We start from the raw sequence: 15,455 nt of genomic DNA on the forward strand, positions 1-15,455 counted from the left end.
ATGCTTATACAGCTTGATACGATCGGGTGATATCAAAATAGCATCTCTTGCGGGAACACCAGTCGTTGGCCTTGCATTTGATGCATTAGCGTGCGAACCGCTCTTCGACGTTGCTTCTGACCTAGCCTGTGAAATCATTTACCGGTCCGGCAAGAACGGGAAAGAAGAAAGCATTATACACGCAGTCTACCCGCGCTTGCTACCCTTGCGAAAGAAGCTGGAGGACAGCAAGGACGATCCTGAAACAGTACGAGGCCTTTGTCGGATTTTTGAGGATGCAGGGGAAGCGTGGACTAGTTTGATTGCCACAAATTATGAAGCATTCGAGCATGTTGTGGGTGGTCTGCTACAATGCGCTGCTTACGAGGAGCTGGATATAGCCAAAATTACCTTTCTTTTCTGGGAATACCTTGCGAATGAAGTCATCCTTGCTGCGAACGCGGCCCACCGCCCAAAATTTTATCCCGTATACCGGCAACTTATCGACGTCATGATCAAACATCTACATTATCCTAATGACCTTGCAGAGTGGACCGCGGAAGAACGTGACGAATTTCGCGAGTTTAGACATGAAATGGGCGACGTTTTGAAGCAATGTGTGAAAGTTCTTGGGGAAGAAGAGGCTCTCTCACGACCCTATTCCATGTTGAGTGCCTTATGCGTAGCAGGCAGCAACGGCGCGTTTGATCCATCAGTGCAATGGCAAAAGATTGAAGCGCCGCTCTTCTCGTTGCGGACAATGTGCCGTGAAGTCAGTCAAAATGAATCACAAGTCTTACCAAGGATTATGGAAATGCTACCACAACTGCCAGATCACGCAAAGATCAAATATGCGGCCATCCTCGTGATTGGCCGATATGCTGAATGGACTGCACGGCACCCCGAGTTTATATCCTATCAGCTTACGTTCGTTTCACAAGGTTTCGAAGAGGATGAAGCGGTAGCCGCAGCGGCGCAGGCCATGAAGTATCTTTGTAAAGCATGTGCACCGGTATGTGTCAACATCCCATTTATCCGAAACGGGTTGGCCGGTATCCACTCATTTTGTGTCTCCTTCATAGCAATTGGTAAATTACCTTAGTCAACTGCATCTCTTCTACTTTAATATCGTGAAGAAGTTGAAGCGAGAGCAAACATACGATTTGACCGAAGCGATCGCCCATGTGTTGGCTGCTGTTCCTGTAAGCGAGTCACTGACGGCAATGCAAACCTTTTGTCATCCCATTGCACAGCGATTGCACGAAATAGCATCAACCGATGGAAATGCGTCAGATGGCGATGACACACCGATAGTAAAGGAAGCCGTTGGTCGGTATGCGACATGGATTGAACCGCGATTTCATTCGCTCACATATGCAATATATGATAATAGCATTGCTCGATCAGCTTGGAACATTGATCAAATTCGTCAAACCACCACACAACCATCCTCTAAACCAACCATTCCCCCGCTGCTTCTGTTATGCAAGAGATATGGCCAGTGGTCGACATGCTGATGAACAAGTATGGCTCCATAACGGTGGTTGCGTGATGCCTTTGCACGATGCTGCTCATATACTATGATGTCCTATAAGTGGGATATTGTACCAATTTTGATGCAAATGATGACGCGAACTGTCGCCCTCTTCGATCAGACAGGATTACCGTGCTATTTGTGGGTCTCATGGCGCTGTGTCCGTGTTTATGGCAATGACGAGAGAGAGGAAGGGAAAACGGTGTTTGGCATTGTGGAAACATTGACGGCGTCGACCTTTAGGATGATACAGTCGTCGGCGGATAAGCTGGAAAATATTCCAGATGGTATGTGGTGACGAATATAGGTCAGTGGCGTGACCTGAGGCTAATGATTGTCTCCAGTGATTGAAGAATACTTCCGACTAGTAGAGGAGCTACTGGAGCAATGCCCCACCTTGTTTTGTCAATCCAGCTTGTTACCTTCACTTTTCAATTGCGCGATGGCTTGTCTCGCTATTCAACAGCTCGAAGCATTGTCAGCCGTTATTTCATTCCTAAAGAGCTTATTTAAGTGTGCGTCGCCCCGAAATCGATCCAATCCCCTTCCCCAAACGATGGTGGATCCTCTTGTTCACGTCATACGGACAAACGTGGTACAATTCGTACAGCTGGTGTTCAATGGATTGTTGTACACGTTCCCAAGAGCGAGGGAGGTTTTTGCGGATGTGGCAACGATATTCAAGTACATGTTAGATGCGGTACCGGACGACGGCGCACGAGCAATAGAGGCTGTGATCAAGAGCTTCCCAGACGGACAATTGTCAGCGAAGGACAAGGACGAGTTCCTACAACGATTTGCTAGGTGAGTTATATGCTCGAAATGACTGTGTTGCGTACGGTGACATCTTACCAATTGCAACTGTAACAGTGCGAACTCTGACTTTGACGATGAAAAGAAGCTGTCAGGCGTACTCAAGGACTTTACAGCAATGTTCCGTCGACGAAATCTCATCAGCGGCCGAGGAAGAGCACATTGATTGCCTGCTCACCTGTTTGGCCTGGCCTCACGTCCGATACATTTGGTAGTTCTCTAGAAGGAAGATATCTGAAGGGATGCAAAATGAATGAAATTTATGTAACTAATGGTAGATATTCTTCATGTCACGTGATTATTACTGGAAAGTGGAGTTGCTGGACGGACCTCAGGGCATTCGCACTGGCCTCGCGATCACGTCGAAACCTAGATCGCAGTACTGTTTCGCCTTAAACATCGCGGTGTCCGCACATTGTGACAGATCTTTGACTTACGCATGAATAACATTTGACGGTACTCTACGCATCGCTCGACTGGCAGTTCCCCGTCATGGCCTCCACAGCCAGCCAGGAAACTGCTGCCGCAGCCGCTGCTGCTGCTTCAAGGGGCTCCACGGGAAAAATAAGGTACGTAATGCATGGCACGTAGGTTGGTGGTTATCTTGAAGGAGATTGCTAGTTTGGATGGCAAATCATGATACATTGATCTCTTACAACTATGGATCTGTGTACGTTCTCAGATGGACCCGCAAAGCACTCTGGCACGCCATAGAAAACGATAGAGAACAGATATATACACCTGAGGACTTTGCTGCAAACCTGGCCCCTCACCGTGAAGCCCTTGAAGTCGGCGTGGAATGGTATAAGAAACCGAACGCAGCGTCCCGACAAGTGGTTGAGAAACGCGCCTCGGCGCAAAAGGCGCAATTCGTCTTTAAGATGAGCGATCTAATGGATCTTGACGAAGTGCAATGCGAGTCGATATTGGAGAGCTGCATCAAAGATGATTTGGAGGCGCCAGCAACAAAGCGACGTATTGATTGGTCAAATATGAAAACGATCAACTATGAAGATGAGAATCTGATGGCCGCCGTTCAGCAACAGTATTTGAATGAAAGAGAAGAAACACTGCTTGCACTTGCGGCGCTTATATGTACAGCCGACGATGAGGATCACCGATACCACGCACCTATTTTGGCGTTTGTCCGAGAACTATTTCCAGATAGCGAAACAACCGGGCAGCGTTTGCTAGACCAGCTGAAGAAGGCAGTATTCAGAGTCATCCCCAGCAAGATTGCCGCACAACCTGAATGGGCTAGCTCTTGGGCAAAGCAATTCGTCAAGGAGCAGCGCCTGTTACTACAAGTAATCTTCTTGGTCTATTACAGCATCGTACCATGCTCTCCATCGAGTGCCAGTGCAATTATAACAGTTTTGGTGCAAGGATTTGATATGGGGAAAACGCAACTGAACGCCGCGTTGTTCGATAAGGAGACGAAGAGAATGGTCAAACACATCGCGGACTTATCGGTAATGGTTGTGTTAGAGGTCATGAGGCTCCATGATGTGCTGGATGTGGACGCCGGTGCAGTTATACCCCTTCTTGAGTCGCCCGAGGACATCTGTAAGATATATAAGGTTATCACACGTAAGGCGCAGATGGACTGTACGCCAGGGGACGCCTTTGGGCCTATTTTACTAGGTTGGGGAGTCCTAATGTCAATTGTTTACCCTTCCTTGGAACGCAAACGAGAAGAAAAATATGCTCGTCTCTGCGACTGGATTGCTGAACCATCGGCATCGGATGGACCCTCTCCAAGGCTACCACAGATTTTCATTCAGAGAGCGTACGTGGAGTACGAATCCATTGGATACATCATATCTGCCTTGAAGGGAACGCTCACGTTGGACGAACGTATGGCTCTTGGCTACAAGAGTGTTATTAAGGACATGTTGATGCTGCTGCTAGAGACGGTCGAGGATCCTCTTCATCTCCCTGACCGTGATGGTCTAATTAATGCCTTTGCAATGCTTTTTCACAATGAAGACCAGCTGTCACTACAATGGTGGGAGCACGACTATGAGACCGAGGAGCACCGTGCACTCTTGGATGCTGCTGCTAGAATTTTCCCTGTTGAATTTGGTCCTCTCATACGACTCATGACGTCGCTGATCGGCAGTCCCCGCAGTGGGGCATACGTCCTGCGATATATGGCAGCTCTTCCTTCCCTTGCGGATTATTTTCGTCCGGTTGACTATGTAGAGGTTCCGTATGGAGATGAATGGGGATTAGAGTTCGTTTACCGTTGGAGAGGGAATCCGCAGGGCCTGGTATATGGTGCGCAAGGTGTACCTTTTCAACCTCCCGCAGGTACTATTGCTCGCGAGGTTCATAAAGATCCCCGAGTGGTGCTCCTTCAGCATACTTTCTCTGGATGGCACCTGATCCTTAGCATTCTCGACTCATTCATACACGGCTCGAATGCCATTGCTGGTCAGAATCTCGAGCGCTACATCAGTGGAACAATTGAAGCAGCCACTGAGGCAGTCAAACTGCTCAACGCATTGTTTGAGCATGCAGATGAGACATTGATGTGGGAATTTATTGATCACATACGTGGGATCACGGCTGGCTTTTCGCATTGGGCCGAGGACACATCGGATCGCTTCGTCGGCTTGATCTGCCAAGTTCTGAATCATGCCTGTAGCTTTGCACGACCGGAAATGGAGCTTTTGACGAGCTGTATGTCCTGCTTATCAGCTCTTCTTCCTTACTTTCCGGACGCCGTCTGGAAGCACCTTCGGTCTGAGATCCTGTTCCCACGTCACTCCCCTTCTGCTGCTGGTGCCGCTTTACCGACGAATAGTTACATGGAAGAAGTTGTATTACCTGCCGAAGTGGCGATAGGGCAGTATCCCACTACCCTAGCTTTTCTTGACTTTGTTTCTGCTATGATCCGGGAAGCACAGACGCTTCGGCAGCAGGAATGGGCATTGAACGAAACACAGCGAGACCTGGAAGCCCAATTTTGGGCAGCACGCAGAAATCCTCAGTTAATGCCGATCTTAGAGGCTCAGTTAGGGGGACCAGAACGGAGAAAGGACTTGGAGCGTAAAGTCTTAGCTCAAGCAAGACTGAGAGAGTCTGCTGCTCTCAAATCAGAGGTGCTCTTTTCTGCAGTTGTCTACGTGCATAGTGAAATCTTTCCAAAGCATGGCACGTGGCGGTATGTGCGGATCCACGACAAACACCGCATTGGCCTCAAAGTGCTTCAGATTTTCAACCAAATCATGTGGGATTCGACATGGGCGTCATCAGAGCGACCCGGTGAATGGAGCGGCGTAGCGGACTTCCGTATTATCCAAGAGTATCTGACTCGAAGCTATTTGGTAGATGGAAGCGTTTACCAAATCGCACCGCTGATTGATTTTGTCTCTTTGGGCAGCGATGTTCCTCTCAGATTTTATCGAAGCCTGCGCATGAAAACTGCAAGGGTGATAGAGGAATGCATCGAGCATTCGCTTCGCTTTATTAAATATCTCTTGAAGAGACGAAAAATTAGCGGACTCAAGGTATCGCTGTTGGAGCATTCTCTTTTGGACCGCACCGTGCACAATGGCACGCAGAACGATGCTATCGAGTTAGTTCAAGTCATTGGCCGCTATATAAGCTACGAAAATCATCGACCTTTGCCATTGTTGGCGACAGAGGTTTTGACCCTCCTCTGCGCTGTGGCTGGCGATTGGCAGCCGCGCCCGCCTTCCTTGGCTGGATATTTTGGAGTCGACGCCTACAATTTCGTTGCTTCAATTGTCAAACTGATCGGAAGAGACACGTCACCTTACGAGGAGCTACAAACCGCTCTTTACAATTTCATTACGGAGGTAGTAGTGACGCAACCGGGTTTGGCGGCGATGCTCCTGACTGGCGAGGCAAGTCGCCCACTTCTACCGTCAAGCGTGCGCGGACTTCTTTCCTCGAGTGTGCAGCAGGAACCTTCCAATGGAAATACACTCTCCAAGTTGTCGGTTCTGAGTCCTGCCTTGACTCTGCTGCAGAGCTGGAGGCAGATTTTGGAGACACAACCCACCACGCTACCTGCCGCCATGAGATTGATGGATGCGTTATGGCAGAATGCTCCTAAGTACATGGGTGTTCTCGACAAGTTGCGATCGCAACCGGTGTTTTGGCAGGTTATCGGAAATATCTTTGACGATGTGCCAGAGATGCCTTCCGATGAGCCAGTCGTGACATGCGTGGAAGGCACTGCATCGAGAGAACAAGAAGATATCCGAAGGTTTGCGTACAGCAAGCAGGTTCGAACCTATACTCTACGGATATTGGCTTTTGAGATTTACTTCACCCATGACGCCAAAGAGAGCCAACCAATTTTGCGCATTGCAAAGAAGATATTCGAACAAAAAGGCCTGTTTACGGATGATTCCACTCTTCCATATCTGTCTGAGCTTCCAGAGAGGGTGAAAGATTTGGCCGCATCACTCGGATTGCCGGTGGCATTATCATCGTATAAAAGGTTGAGTTGGTCGGACGATCTGGATGTAGATCAACAATTTGGAGATGCCTATGTATATGATCTGGACCTACTCCGTGGCAAGCTCTATGGTCATATACATTTCCGCGCTGCCGAAGGCGAGGAAGAAATATTTGATGCGTTTCTTTCTGCCATATGTGCCGTGAACCATAACCGATCGATCACTGATGCCCACATGTATATGGTCAAAGCGTGGAAGACGTTCATCAAAGTACTGACAGCTACGTTTACAGCAGCCCCCACGAGTCGTACTGGCCCAGCTCTAAGCATCTCTCCGGATCATCTCTCCAGTATCATTCGACAATTGACGGATATTTTAATGGAAGAACATCGCGATGACGCTACTGTTATCGCTTATCGATCGGAAATTAGTGATCTATTGTTGTTTCTGATAGCAGTATGGGGAGACCTGAAGCGAAAACCGGTACAAAATGAGGTTGCAGCCAAGGAAGTTGTTGACATTCTAGGACGCCTCTTTCGGTGTATGGCCACGGAATATTACGAGTTGGGACCGCCTGGGACATTCTCCGAGTTCCCTTTTCATATTGATTTAGTTTCCGCGATTGTCGTAGCCTTGCGTATTCTGCGAGGAAGTGCTAGTCCGGAGACTCTCAAAGGGATGGAAACGAGGCGGATCTTTCAGGATATTCTTCCAGTCATTTGTAGAGGACTATCCTTGTTGCTTAAAGGCCTGGGAGAGGACGACTACCGTGGACACAAGTGGGACGTCAGCCTGGCATTGTCTTGCCTGAGCGAGCTGATCTCGTTCAACGAGACTATCTATCCAGGAACGGGCATCTCAATCATGGACCGCTATGAGATCTTTCCATTACTGCTAGTAATGTTTCAAAGGGCGGCCACAAGTTCCCCTAATGAACGAACATTTGCGGATGATGTACTGCCTTTTATGAAGGCAATTGCCGAAACGCCACTGGGAGCGGAACGGCTGGCAAATGAAGGAATATTTATTTGCTTTACCAATAACTCATTTACACCCGAGTTGACCCAAGGCGCCGTCCTTCCCTATGTGGGCCAAGAGCGGAACCCGGGGCACCGGATGTGGTGCTCAATGCTCTCGATCGTGTCGAGTATAGTTCAGGTTTTGGGTCACAGTCCTGTTCTGCTTGAAGAAGCGACTGGTTTCATTCGAGTTTATAGAAATCAGATTGGTCGTGCTCTCGATGTGGCTGCGGACGGAGATCTAACTTTAGGACGAGTGGAAGAGATAATGAAAATAACGGAATTCTTTTACGGACTGGCGTCATGGGGAGATCAGGCGAAGACGCAATCGAAAGGAGAAGCGTCTTATTTTGGCGCCATAAAACCATTTCTTGGTCTAGAGTTACAGTTGCTTGCGTATTTCGCGTACCTATTCGAAAATCCACATGAAATGCATCGTCGCATAGTTCCCGTATCTCGAGCAGAAAAGGACGGAGCCACTACGCCCTCCGGCCGCAGTAGAAGCGATCAGCCTCAAGCTTTCATTAAAGCACGTCAAGCCGAACCGAACAATGCGGGCGGTGTTGAAGGCGGCAAAGACAGGTCGAATGTTCACTTTGATGCAATTCGGATAATGATCCTTGTCGTTCGCAACATCATAGCCTATCTGCGTCTGGCGGCAAACGCAGATGAAGCGATGGTCAAATTTGAGGAGTCGGACCCTCAAAGGCCGAACCTGTTCCAACCGACCATGTCGTTACATGGCGCGGAAGCAGGTGCGACCATGGGTACCTTGTTCGATCTGATAAGACGGGTCACGACTATTTTTCGTAATATATCGGAATCTAACGGCAGTTCACAAGAAACTGCGAACGTGCAGCAAAGTCTAGAGTATGCCGCAAGGAATGTATCTATTGCAGATTTGGTGCTTATTGCGGAATCTGGGCTTGTGTTGGCTGCGACGCAGATTGCGCGGTACAAACGGTACCTCGATGCCGACGACGTCCTGAGTGAGTTAGTGGGGGAGTTGGAACCGACAATAAAGGACATCGGTCAGCTATTGGCCGATGCGAAAAATCGGGATCAGCAGTGGCTGGAGAGAAAAGGATGGAATCAAATGGAGATTGAGCGGATAATAGCCTTTATAAAGCGAGTTGATGACTTTGCTGCGAGCGAATTTGGACGAGGAATGTAACTAGTATTAGGGAGCCACGGATAACAGAGCAATGGAATCAAAGCGGGAGGGGGTGGGATGCATTTTGTAAATTTCCTAATCCATAACATGATAGTATGCGAGCTGGCTATTGTTAGGTTCGTCCCGTCGAGTCCATGATATCTGATATCTCTAAGTTGTTTCAAGAATATATCTCAGTTTTGCTAGTACCACGTGACGGATGGCAGATATTCGCTAAAGGGCTCATTCCACTTTCGAATATTCCTCAAAGCTCAGCCTACGGCTTTGCAGTGGTCGTGTTGCCCCAGGCAGTCGGCAATTCCCGTCTCGACTTCAGGAACCCGCAGCGCCTACAGGGGATACAGGGGACCATGTTTCTGCTTCACCAACAAATTGGACGCAACCAAAGAGAACAGTACGTTTGCTGTTGTGGTTTTTTAACCTACCCCATTGGCCCAGCTGAACATGTGCACCTGGCCAATGTGTTCACTTGTAGTGAAGAGGAGAAGAAGAAGGGTTACGGATCGGATAGTCAGCATCAAAAGCTGCAGACCATGGAGCCGAAACCAATTCTGGGTACCCATTCAGAACCACCCTTCTCGCGTCTTGTTGTTGAGGCTGAACGTAACCGAATTCAACCACAGGAACAGCGCCGACTCTTGTAACAAAGATACCTCCATCAGTAAACTTGACGGGGATCTATTCCGCGACAGGTAGGGTTAAAGTGAGTATCGGTCTCTTGCGGTTTGGGCTACTTTTCTGAACTTCTAACATTGGAAAGGATTTGATCTATTGGGGATACTCTCCCGCGTGGTTCATCGACCCAACCCTGTGGTAAGATCATTTGTTTTGTTAAATCATCGAGAGGGTGACGAATTCAGCGCTGAGATCGATTATTTTTTGGTAGATCGCACTTGGACCTGTTGATCTATCGTGTGCTTTTCTTGTGACGGATCCACGGAGACCGGATAATCCCGTATGTGAAAGCATTTCGATTTCGCTCCATGGTGTTAGGGTTGACACTGACGTATCTTTGTGCAGATTGTGTATGCTAGCGAGACATTTTCAAAGTATGTCGTATCAGTGTCGGACACTTGTCCAGTACAGATTTTAAACATATTCGTACAGGTTAACAGGATATAGCAACGCTGAGGTGCTAAACCGTAACTGCCGCTTTCTTCAAGGTGGGTTTAGCACAACCAAAGTAACTCATCGGATGGCTGACATATTTGGGTTGCAGCGCCAGATGGTCAGCAGGAACCGGGCCAAGCTCGCCGTTACACGGACAATGCAGTTGTCTCGCAGCTGAAGCAGGCTATCGATCGCAATGAGGAATGTCAGTTTACGTTAATTAATTATAAAAAAGGTGGAGAGGTCGGTAGCGACTCTTTGCGTGAACAAATTTTTGCAAGTCCTCATACTTTTTATGAATCAAGCCTTTCATAAACTTGGTTACGGTCGTTCCTGTGTAAGCAAACGTACAAGACATGTAGTCTTCTTCTTTCATTAAGCAAGCTGTTGTCACACAGGGAGTATGGTCGACCCGGGGAGGTCAGCTTTTTTGTTGGATTTCAAGTAGACTTGATCGATCAGCCGCAAGCCATTCTAGATCGGATGAAAGGTATACTAAAAAATATTGTATGAAGTGGTCTCTAGTAGATACCGATGCGGCTTTCCGTCTATGCAGATGGAACATATACCATCAATTATCAGATTGCTGAGCAATTGGACGCCCGACAGCCAGGTAAGTAGTTGACTGGTAGGAGCGAGCCTTTTGGCCATTCACTGACTTGCGCATATTTAGCTGCCATGTCCGACGTGGCGGCATTCCAGCAGGAGACGTTCCATCTGTTGTCGCCAGTGCAAGCTCCTAAATCACCAGATTACACTCCCTTACCTGATGCGATCGAGAATCTGGTTGAAGATTTTGATGATTTTGTGCACATCCTGTCTCTCCGTGGGCTTTTTCTTTACGCTGCACCTCGCTCTACAAAGAGGTTACTGGAATACACTGCCGAAGAGCTAATGGGTCATAGTTTGCACGAGTTTGTGCATCCGGCGGACTTTGTTTCGGTGATGCGCGAGTTACGAACAAGTGCGTCCACTGATACAATAAATATCATCTGTCGCTTTAGACGAAAGCATTCAGGTTACATGTATTTGGAGATCAATGGACATGTGAGATGAGGCCCATTTGGACACGGTGTTTTTATTGGATCTAACTTTGTTTGCCAAAGATATATGACGAAGATAACAACAAACGAACAAAATGTTTCATCATGTCGGGTCGTGAGAAACAGGTCACGACTCTTCGAGTGAAAAACATTTTATTGCCCGGTCCGGACACGTCCGAAACATGGGCAAAGCTATCGTTAGAGGGATTGATACTCTACGTATGTCCGAATGCCGTACCCATTTTTGGACTTTATCCCGAAGAGCTTGTCGCAAAGTCACTTGTAGAGTTTTTGCATGACAGCGATCATCAGGCTTGCCGCGACGCTCTTCAAACCATTGTCAATGGTCAATCTGTTCAAAACCTGCGATGCCGGATAGCCGTCAAGAGAGGATTTTCGTCTGCTGTCCTTCGATTCTACGCAGATGGGTGTACCCCGCGAAGCACCATATTCTGTCAAATTAAAGCAGTGGAAGTCGGACGAACCGATCCGCTGGATTTGAAGACGCTAGTCGAATACGAACCCTTGTACGAGGACGGTAATTTGTTTGATGTCATGAATGAAGTCAGGGCCACTTCATTACATTACGAACTCAATCAGTTACGTCTGCATAATAAGCGACTAAGGGAGGAACTTGACAGTATCATTGCCCCAATTAAAAAGAAAACAGTGTGTATGGTTTTTTTTGTCGGACGATATCGTTTTTGTTAATCTTGTTTTTGTAGAAACCACGAGTTGAGGCGCTCACGCAGTGCGCGCAGTGCCATACCAGTTACAGTCCGGAATGGAGAAAAGGCCCCGACAATCAAAGAAATTTGTGGTGCGTCCATTATTTGAGGTACGATGTTTGGTTCATGCTCATCGATTGTTTGTAGTAATGCCTGTGGCCTCCGATACGCCAAGGCGATGCGAAATCGAGCATCCATAGGATAAGGCCCTATGGATGAGCATACAAATGTTGCAGCGTATAATTTTTTGTGACATGGACCCTTTTTTTTTCGTCATATGCCGAATTCCTTTTCTAGTGCTCATTTTGTATATAGATGCTCGTCTCTGTATATATAAGTTATTCGCCCAAATTATCGTCGCTTTTCGTTTAGTTATTTTACCCAAAAGGTCGACCTATCTCTTATTCACGTGGTTTCTTCATTGGAGATTGTAGAGTGGTGGCCGCTGGGGCTGAAATGGACCCGTAAATATTGCCACCCGCAAATATAAAAAGACGGGTATCAAGTAAAAAAGTACGTTGGGAAAGATATTTTAGGAACTTTAGAAAACATGTCGTATCTCATCCTCTGGACGTTAATTTCGATCATCCACGCTATTCAATCTATGCCGCTATCGCCCCAAATGCCCATACACCTCCAATCAACTCCTCTGCGATACACAATTTTAGATGGATTCTTTGTCCAAAGCCGCCCTGATACGAACGACTCGTCCTTTCCCTTAGTTCCACCCCATCTGGGACTGATTGATACCGAACAGGGCCGTTGGGAGAGGTTTGTTGAGAAACTCGAACGCGTTCAAGAAGAGATTGGAGACAAGGGCGTTGTCAAGGTTCTGTTGTTACAGAGGCATGGACAGTAAGTTTTTGTTTTGTATGAATTGCCAGTAAACCTCTGGACAAGTCTAGAACAAAACACACACAATCGTCTTAATAGGGGAATCCACAATGCCGCTGAAGAAAAATACGGAAAAATCGCATGGGACGACTACTATTCCCGCCTTCCAGAGTATTTTGACGCCCCTCTGACACCATTAGGTATTTCCCAACTCCACGGCAACACTGATCTCATCAAGGGTGAACTTGGCGATGGGTTACCCCTTCCATCCCTTATTCTCTCGTCCCCGCTCTCAAGGTGTTTGAATACCACGCGACTTATTTGGGGGAGTTTGGTAGAGGGGTATCATCCGCGGGTGTTGGAAGATCTTCGGGAATCGTATGGAGAGCATACGTGTGATAAACGGCGGAGTCGGACCGAGTTGGAGGGTTTATGGCCGGAATTTGATTTCAGTGGGTTGGTGAGTGATGAGGATACCTTGTGGAAGCCGGATGAGAGGGAAGAGGATCAACATGTGGATGAGCGAGTTCAAAGGGTTTTCGATGGGATTTTTATGGATAGGGAACATTTGTTTGTTGGAATTGTGTGTCATGGTGGGATTATTGAGGCGAGTTTGAGGGTGACGGGACATCGAGCGTTTAGTGTCCGTCCTGGAGGATTGATACCGATTGTTGTCGTTGGATGGAGGGAGGCAACAAGGTGCCGAGTTTAGACATGTAGACAAGTTACGATAGTATCATACATAATCATCATTATACAGTTCGACAGTCCTCGTTGTCACCCTATTCGTGCTATTGTATGTCAAATGAAAAGATTGAAATCTCCAGCCGGGCAGCTTTGTAATAAAAACACAATCGTAGACTCTATATCTTCTTTTTCATACACCAATAATCTATAAAATTTCCAAAAAATCTAGAAATTCTATCTAGCTTGCACGACGGTGAGCGAAAACCCCAATAACCAAAAATGTTCAGTAGATTCGGTCGACGAAAAATGCAACTAATTTTGCTGCTGCAAGGTTGTGATCACTTGCTCCTTTTCTTGCAACAGGGCCTTGAGCCTTACGATTTCCTTTTCCAACGCCTATAAAACTCCATCATTTACAATGGCGTCTTAACAATGGACGAGAATTGATAGCCGTGTACTTGCCACAGAGTGATTCCGCTGCTGTTCAAGATCACGATGAAGTTGCTCAATCTCTTCGTCTTTGAGCTGCCATCCGCATTCATATGTCAATATCCAAGGTGCAAAGCCAAACATTATAATTGTAAATATCACCTTGATAGCTGTCGATTCGGCGACCGTCAGCTTCTCGCTGGAGGCGGTTAGATTCCCGTAAATAGATATTTTGTCCCCAACGACTCCTTTTGGAGCCTCTGACGGCGATACAACTTGTTTGCTCACAACAGGTTCATCTTGAACAGTAAACGCGGCCATACGTTCGGCGAGAGCCATTGATGGTGACCTACGCAGCTGTCTAGGTGACGTCATGTTATCTTGACAGCCCCTTCCTGCCATGCCTTCGCTTGTATTCAAGGAAAGGGAAGCTACGGAGGCTTTACGGACAAGCACAGGCGTCGTTGAGGTGGAAGATGGCAATGATTTTTGCTGCTGTTGTGGTTGCGGTGGTGGCGATGAATTTGAAGGTGAAGATGATTTGGGTGTATCCTGCTGGTCATCAATCTTTTGCGCTGCGGCTTCGGACGCTTTAAATCCATCCGAATAGTTGCCTTTCAAGGCAAATAATTGCTCTATCGAGAACGATCTCAGCACCACGATTGCACGTTTAGGGGAAGAGAGCATTCCACTTACTAAAGTGTGGTTTGCAATAGAAGATGCCTGTTGCAAGAGATTGCAATGAATCATCAGCTTACATAATCCAACGTAAACCTGCCGCAGCGGAAACGTACCGTTCAGCGCAGCATAGTTGCCCAGCTGTACAAGTTCAAGGGGAGGAAGGGCAATGAGAAGGTATCCGAATGGTGATGATGTGCATGTAATGTTGATGAGAATCTCTAGAGGAGCGTCAAAAGTCATGCGGGGCAACGCACCGAGAGGACTTTTTTGCAGTGGCCGCATCGCAAACACGTCTTGTGAAAGATCTGCGAGAGAACAAGAATGGAGCCAAAGAAATTCATTGAATAAACTGTTCCACTCCCGACTGAAGGACAAGAGCTCTCACCTTGTCATCTGCATTCAGCTTGTCCATTGGGTATACAACCTTTTGACACACAAAACATCCATCTTTGACAGTCGCTGGCGCGCCAGGAACCGATGGGGAAGGGATATTTGCCTATACCCAAACAAGAATGTTTCACTAATTGCCGACAGACTCTCTTGAAAATGCACTCGTCTTACCAACGTGTCGACCGTCATTTGCTATGGTTTTTTTTTTCGCCAGCTTGCCAGCGGGCCTTTGGTTTTGCTTGGGTGTTTGTCGGCAGCGCCCATTTGCGGGGGTGTCCCCCCCAAGCCCTCCCGAACAATGTTCACGTGAAAGCCAAACATGTCCAGTTTCAAGACTAAGCCTTTGCAGGGGGTCCGTGGTTCAATCTGCGCTGGTTTCAATGCTGGAATGTTTTTCTGGTGGTGGCCCATGCAACAAAAGTTTGGGTAAGTCTACGAAACCAGTAAAAATGACGTTTTGTGTGCGGCAATTAAAGGGGGGGCTGCTGCGGAATATTTTTTTCCATTTTGGAATCGATCGGAAGAAAAACTCCAACAACACATTTGGATACATAAAGTTCCATATGGGATATTCCGTGGCCGAACGCGCGGAGATAAT

General features: G+C 47.4%; 5 protein-coding genes across 5 annotated transcripts in view; 4 read left to right on the forward strand and 1 right to left on the reverse strand.

Moving 5' to 3' along the window:
• Nucleotides 1-2,492, forward strand: part of SPPG_09044 (uncharacterized protein) — a gene marked incomplete at both ends in the record, with an annotated part of 3,458 nt that extends 966 nt beyond the window's left edge. Inside the window, 6 exons of the mRNA XM_016757197.1 lie at nt 13-991; nt 1,062-1,308; nt 1,373-1,503; nt 1,575-1,800; nt 1,858-2,317; nt 2,384-2,492. Of these exons, the coding sequence (XP_016610188.1) occupies nt 13-991; nt 1,062-1,308; nt 1,373-1,503; nt 1,575-1,800; nt 1,858-2,317; nt 2,384-2,492 (2,152 nt within the window). The remainder of the gene's footprint in view (nt 1-12; nt 992-1,061; nt 1,309-1,372; nt 1,504-1,574; nt 1,801-1,857; nt 2,318-2,383) is intronic.
• Nucleotides 2,493-2,679: 187 nt separating this feature from the next.
• Nucleotides 2,680-8,955, forward strand: SPPG_09045 (uncharacterized protein; the record flags this gene model as incomplete). The annotated part of the gene is made up of 2 exons (XM_016757198.1): nt 2,680-2,895; nt 3,009-8,955. Exons 1-2 carry the CDS (start codon nt 2,819-2,821, stop codon nt 8,953-8,955), a joined length of 6,024 nt encoding a protein of 2,007 aa, XP_016610189.1. The 5' UTR covers nt 2,680-2,818.
• A 31-nt stretch (nt 8,956-8,986) lies between these two features.
• Nucleotides 8,987-12,041, forward strand: SPPG_09046 (uncharacterized protein; the record flags this gene model as incomplete). The annotated part of the gene is made up of 16 exons (XM_016757199.1): nt 8,987-9,007; nt 9,072-9,349; nt 9,431-9,510; nt 9,579-9,647; nt 9,716-9,768; nt 9,842-9,910; nt 9,976-10,004; nt 10,063-10,118; nt 10,175-10,308; nt 10,371-10,402; nt 10,464-10,555; nt 10,622-10,678; nt 10,739-11,112; nt 11,172-11,777; nt 11,834-11,928; nt 11,984-12,041. The coding sequence occupies 16 exons, from the start codon at nt 8,987-8,989 to the stop codon at nt 12,039-12,041; spliced, it is 2,103 nt and encodes a 700-aa protein (XP_016610190.1).
• Nucleotides 12,042-12,352: 311 nt separating this feature from the next.
• On the reverse strand, nt 12,353-15,101 carry SPPG_02646 (uncharacterized protein). The gene is made up of 8 exons (XM_016750927.1): nt 15,029-15,101; nt 14,853-14,963; nt 14,722-14,772; nt 14,581-14,605; nt 14,483-14,509; nt 13,949-14,421; nt 13,820-13,882; nt 12,353-13,753 (listed from the first exon to the last, which is right to left on the reverse strand). Exons 1-8 carry the CDS (start codon nt 15,044-15,046, stop codon nt 13,670-13,672), a joined length of 852 nt encoding a protein of 283 aa, XP_016610191.1. The 5' UTR covers nt 15,047-15,101; the 3' UTR covers nt 12,353-13,669.
• SPPG_02645 (uncharacterized protein) lies at nt 12,441-13,382 on the forward strand (the record flags this gene model as incomplete). Its single annotated transcript, XM_016750926.1, has 2 exons — nt 12,441-12,691; nt 12,770-13,382. 2 exons carry the CDS (start codon nt 12,441-12,443, stop codon nt 13,380-13,382), a joined length of 864 nt encoding a protein of 287 aa, XP_016610192.1.
• Nucleotides 15,102-15,455: the final 354 nt, after the last annotated feature.

The sequence above is a fragment of the Spizellomyces punctatus genome, assembly GCF_000182565.1.
Source record: "Spizellomyces punctatus DAOM BR117 chromosome Unknown supercont1.4, whole genome shotgun sequence".
Classification (NCBI taxonomy): domain Eukaryota; kingdom Fungi; phylum Chytridiomycota; class Chytridiomycetes; order Spizellomycetales; family Spizellomycetaceae; genus Spizellomyces; species Spizellomyces punctatus.